This window comes from Alosa sapidissima, chromosome 7 (assembly GCF_018492685.1).
Source record: "Alosa sapidissima isolate fAloSap1 chromosome 7, fAloSap1.pri, whole genome shotgun sequence".
Taxonomy (NCBI): Eukaryota; Metazoa; Chordata; class Actinopteri; order Clupeiformes; family Clupeidae; genus Alosa; species Alosa sapidissima.
In genome coordinates this window covers 12,699,786-12,705,785 of record NC_055963.1, presented here as the reverse complement: position 1 = coordinate 12,705,785, position 6,000 = coordinate 12,699,786, and the positions used below count along the sequence as shown (strand labels likewise).

The 6,000-nt window shown below is 45.5% G+C and overlaps 1 protein-coding gene across 1 annotated transcript in view; it reads left to right on the top strand.

The window, feature by feature from the left end:
* The window catches only part of dip2ba (disco-interacting protein 2 homolog Ba), a 51,171-nt gene that overhangs the window by 38,648 nt on the left and 6,523 nt on the right, over nucleotides 1–6,000 (top strand). Inside the window, 5 exon segments of the mRNA XM_042097791.1 lie at nucleotides 2,420–2,500; nucleotides 2,775–2,898; nucleotides 3,384–3,505; nucleotides 4,159–4,270; nucleotides 5,723–5,832. Of these exon segments, the coding sequence (XP_041953725.1) occupies nucleotides 2,420–2,500; nucleotides 2,775–2,898; nucleotides 3,384–3,505; nucleotides 4,159–4,270; nucleotides 5,723–5,832 (549 nt within the window).

Here is a 6,000-nt window from a genome sequence, read left to right as displayed (position 1 = left end):
AAGAGAGTGGCATCTCCCTTCAGTCTCACGAGCTGATGCAGAGGGCACAGCCAGCTTGATGCAACTCAAGGAGGTCACTGTGAATGTGAATGCTAGGAGTGAATGAACTAGCGTGCTATCTGGTTAGCTACATGCTGTCTTTATCCATCTGCTTTAAAGAACTGACTTCATATCCCTTCAACCTCACATATTGATGCAAGAGCACAGGCAGTTGGGTTTAACTCAAGTGCAGACATCCCAACTTGCAAAAAGTCATTTCAGGGAGGCATCACGACTCTTATGAGACAAGGGTAGCCTACACTTTGAAATGGGTCTTACATTTTCCTTTTTTTGAGGCACTGACTCTACCATGACGCTCCTGTTTCTACTGAACTGATTAATTAAGTTCGGGAGAAAAGACATAAAAGCCCGTCTACACTGAAAACTGATTGGTTGATTTAGCGAAACATGCCAATCAGGATGCTCTCTGTCTTTGATGCGCTCAGACACACACGCACCACCTCTCTCTCTCTCTCCCCTCATGTGCGCGCTACACTCAGATGCACACGTGGTCTCGCATGCGCGCTCTTGATCGCTCACTCTAGATTCCGGGAGATTTTATCTAATTTGCGGGCGTCAGGGAGCCGCTATCAATATGCGGGAGACTCCCGGAACTTCCAGGAGACTTGGGATGTCTGCAAGTGGGGCACCATGATTATGAATGCTAGGAGTGAATGAGCTAGCTAGTTAGCTAACATCTGCTCTCTCTATCTGCTGTTTGCTATCTGCTAATAAACTGTGTTGAAAAGGGCGGGAAGAGTGAATGAGGAGTTAAGGGTGGGTGGTGGACTGTTCTGTGTCTCTCTTTCTCCTCTAAGCGTGTGTTTCTGTTCTGTCCCTACCCCCTGGTCCACATGGGGATGTAGCTCAGTATGTGGCCCACCATGATGGTAAGACTGATGTCTGACTGGCTGGTCTGAGGACTGAGTCCTCCTCCCTCTCCCTGTTTGAGTGGTGGTTTATCTGTGTCTGTTTGCTGTGCTGGTGTCTGTCAGATGTGTGTGCAGGACTGCACAGCCGCACGCTCATTCCCACCAGCCGAGCTCGTCCTCGGAGGTCACAGCGGCAAACGGAGTGGCCCATGTGCTATAGGGAGGGGGAAGGCGCTGAAACACATCAGACAGCATTGTCTTAATTCTAGAATCTAGCTCATTCACCACCATCAGCTCATTCAAGTTGCAAAGGTCCTAGCCCATAGTATTTTAGACAAGTTATCAAACTGGTTTTGAAGGTGCTCATCACTCAAGAAGTAAGCTGTCAAGATCAGCTCTTTAAATTGTCTATCATATTATTTTCTGTTGAACCATATATCTGCCCAATGCAGTATTGCCCAAGGAGACCAGTCAAAATTAAATCACACACAAGAAGGATCAATAATACTTCAAAAGATTTTAATGAATGTCACAGTTGGGTTGGATTTCTTAGGCACTGAGGGTGTACCCATTCATTTATGTAATTGCAGTATATTGAGGAAGAATTTTCAGTGGTAATTTGATTTAAAATATTTATGGGAAGAAAAAAATATCGCCTGCAGTTATTTTTAGCCCTCTCACTATAAGATGTACGACAAGTTGTCCTTGCTGTTAAAAATTAACTTGACTCAAATACCTTTGACTGCAGTAGTTTGGATCTTAAATGAAGCATGAACGACATTTGCCTCTTTAGTGTGTGTGTGTGTGTGTGTGTGTGTGTATGTGTGTGTGTGTGTGTGCGCGTGTGTGTGAGCGAGAGAGAGAGAGAGTGAGAGTGTGTGTGTGTGTGTGTGTGTATGTCTGTGTATCCCAGAGGCTGAAGGGCTGGGTGCTTACTCTTGTATAAAATTCAGTTTGATAAAGATTGTTAGGCCACGTGTCACCAGCATACAGTCGCGCGCACACATGCGTGCTAGTAAGCACACACACACTCACACACATCCTTAGACGCTGCATGGTTTGGTGAGCAATGCCAACCCTCTGCATGCACCCTTTGCTTCGCTTCAGAGCCTTTGAGTGTGTCTGTGTGTGTTTGTGTGTGTGAGTGTGTGTGACTGCGTGTGTCTTTGTTAGTTGAAGCGGACAGCACAGGCCTGTCTCCCATGCCAGCTCTCCTGCTTCTGTGTGGACTGCTACCCCCCCGACCACACTGTGCCCAGCCTTTCTTCTCTTCACTGGAATCTACAGCCTGCTAGTCTAGAGTCTGGCGCTGGCTTAGTGACCCAGACCTCGCTGACACTGTGTCTGCTTCTAATGCTGCTAGTGTTCACAGTGGCTATGTTAGGCAGCAAGCAAGCCCTTATGATGTCCTTTCAAATCCTATGTGTCCTTCCATGGCTGTCTGAAGGTAGGTGAGGTTGATGTATGGATGGATTGACACTAATTGAGTTTCTTGCCTTTTTTTACAGCACCAGTTCTTGTCGGAAGCCTTGCAGTGGAGAGCTCAGACTGACCCAGACCATGTCCTTTATGTGCTGCTCAATACCAAGGTACAGTGAGACACCTACAGGTTAAAGCCTATTACATAGACCTCAGTCTGTAGTCTATTTTGAGTGCAAAATGCTTTGCTTATTAAATCCAGAAACAGGCTTTCAGATCCCTGGTGCACAAGTGCACAGGTTGTTCTCACTCCAGCTTCCTGCTGTAATCTCAGTCACCTCATAATGGCCAGACCGTTTTCTTGGCACTTGTGGTAATGTTGTGTCTGTTTAAGAGGTTAGCAGAAGTTCTGTACTAATTGTAGTAACTCCTCCTCTCCTCCAGGGGGTGCCAGTGAGCACAGCCTCATGTTTGCAGCTTCACAAACGGGCAGAGAAGGTGGCCACAGCACTGATGGAGCGAGGAGGCATCAATACAGGAGACAATGTGGTGCTACTCTATCCTCCTGGTATGCACACACGCCTCCCCTCACACTTTTAACAAATGGGAAGCATCTATTCACAACTATCAGATATTGCTGCTGGCATATTTGTTCTCTGATGTCTGTAAACCTTTCAATTACTGTAGGTCTCCTTGATACTTAGCTTCTTTCGTAGCTTCAATAACAGCAGGCATAGCTCATTGACATCTACTACACCCATGCATTAACAATAATGCTAAAAATAATCAATTCATTTTTAAAACCAAATATTAAGTCACATTACCGGTAATAGTATTGGGGGAAAACGTTTTGTACATTTGACACAAAAATCTTTGCATGCATACTTCTGCACACGTTGACACTGAGTAGCAGACCCAAAATGAACAGAAAAAACAAATTCAGGGCACAGTTACAAATGTGCTGTGACAGGACAAATACCACTGAAGATCTTGTGTGCTCGTTGTGTTTTTGACTGCCCTATGGGTGTTCATGCGCTCTGTCCCTGTCTGCAGGTATTGACCTGATCTCCTCCTTCTATGGCTGCCTGTATGCGGGCTGTGTCCCGGTGACGGTTCGGCCGCCTCACCCGCAGAACCTGGCTGCCACTCTGCCCACTGTCCGCATGATCATAGACGTAAGTACTGTCTGTCAGACTCCACCGTAGTCGGCCAATAGGGTTTAAGAAATCAACTTGCAGCTCCTCTATTGACTAATCTGAAACCTGAACCTGAGGTGCGTTCAAATTCGGCAAACGGTGGCGAACGTTAGTGGTGAACATGTTTTCTTTAAAGAGTTAAATTTGAACGATTTTGTGTTAACATTCCATTGTAACTCTAATTGCATTGTTACTTTCATCAAGCTCATGTCCAGTTCCACTGTATGTTTGCGAAGAACTACCTCCTCAGACTGTTTCTTCTGTTCACAAACGTTCGCCGAAAACTCAAGGCAAACGGAAAACTGTTTGCAAACGTTCGCAAATGTTTGCCTATGTGAACTGATAGTCTATGTTAGTCATTGACTTGGTAAAAATGCTGCTGGATTTGATCTCAACACAGCATGACCTACTTTACCTGGTATATGGTGTACACTGAATAAAAGTGTATCCACAAAAACGCTTACATTTTAGTAGTGGTCTAGCCAGTTGAGACAGCGCTCTAAAGCTCACATGAACCTGGTCATGCAAGCCTGCGTGTGTGTGTGCATGTGATGTTGACTGTTGCCAGAGCTCCACAGCTCTTGACGGCCTGTTCCCTCTATGCCCCTCTGTGCTCCTTTGTGTTGCTGTAGGTCAGTAAAGCTGCCTGCATCCTCACCACTCAACTCCTCATGAAGATCCTCAGGTCCAAAGAAGCTGCCGCCAGTGTCAACATCAAGACGTGGCCCACCATCATAGACACAGGTGAGGGGGCAGAGCCTGGCCCCACCTCACAGGTGATCTACCTGTCTGGCCATCTGTCAAAGACAGTGTAAACATACTGGGCACATTGTTTATAAATTTCATTATGTACCTTCATAGATAGTGCCGTAAACAGACAGGCCATCACAATTATTGTTGATCGAGTTAATTAACAGAAGAAAAATGTGGCTAAATATTCAATTTCAAATGCATACACCATAGCTGTCAACATTGTGCACTGAGAATAGGGGAGATTTCCTGGGTTTCTCAAATGCAAAATACACTAACAGCAAGAATTCAGACTACAAAACTGCTGCACTAACTTAACGAGTTACTTAAATGTTATGAGAGTATTAAAATATGGGATATTTTACGGGAAAAAATTAAAACGGAAGACAGCGGGGAAAAAGTTAAAATATGTGAGAAACCTGGAAAAAACGGGAGGGTTTACAGGTACGGCATACACTCGGAGAGATGGTGAACCGGAATCCCACAACCAACAGGCCTGTCAGGGTGCAGGGAAATAGCTATGACAAAGTGCTAAACAAATGTGTACTGGTATGACTATGCACACCAAGACACTCACAGTCTTTGACAGGGCCTCTCTGTGACTTCACAAATGAGTCGTCACATCCACCACACGCATGAACACTCACACTGGCATCCGCATAGAGCAGCTCTGTGCAAAAGTATTTTATTATTAATTTGGTGTTTTAGCTATGTTATGATGACTATATATGCTTATTTTGCATTGTCTTCACTAGAATTCAACCAGAAGACCGAATGTAAAATAACACAAAGAAATGTTTTCGCACTGTTATAATGACCAATGTCGCAAGGGGGAAGCTGAAACCGGTTGGTACTGGTACTGATTCTGGCTCTGACACCATAGTATCACAAGTGTGAATGAGACGACGGCACTTTGGCAGATCAAAGATGTCATTGAAAAGTGGAAAAAGCATGGCCAAAGATTTCTATTCAAAGAGCCTTGATGAGGCAAGCTGACACTGCATTACTGAAGAGGGTCACTGGAGATGTACAGTATGTTACGGGTGGCTCCTCCACTTTGTGCCAAAATGCTCTTGACACGGCAGCGTCAGTTTTAGGGTGAGCCACGGTCAAGCCAGCAGCTGATCTCCAGACCCACATCGTAGCTGGATCCACAGCAAATCCAGTGGCATCTTGAGACTGAAATTGGACTGGTATCAGAACAAAAACTACATTTGATGTGTATTTAAACATATTCTAATTAAGAGTGAGAAATAAACAATATGGTCCTTATGGCATTACTGAAGCAAAACATGTAAGGTGCCTAAGACTTTTGCACAGTACTGTACAGACACTTACGCACAACCCCCCCCTCCCCCCACACACACACACACACACACACACACACACACACACACACGTGCAGCATGGCTCAGCTCTGTCCCTGTGTGTCCTCTGTCCTCTCAGATGATCTGCCCAGGAAACGGCCTCCTCAGCTCTACAAGCCCCCCACCCCGGAGATGCTGGCCTACCTGGACTTCAGTGTGTCCACCACCGGCATGCTCACTGGGGTCAAGGTGAGTTACCACTGGCAGCCACAGGACTGAGCGGACAGTAAAGGTCATTGTTAGTCGTTTGTGTCTGCCTAATGGATGTTCTCATCACAGTTCTCATCCATATCCTGGACATTCGTTTAACACGTGATGCAGCACATTGAGGAAGTGTTCTAGTTAGTGTTGATGTCA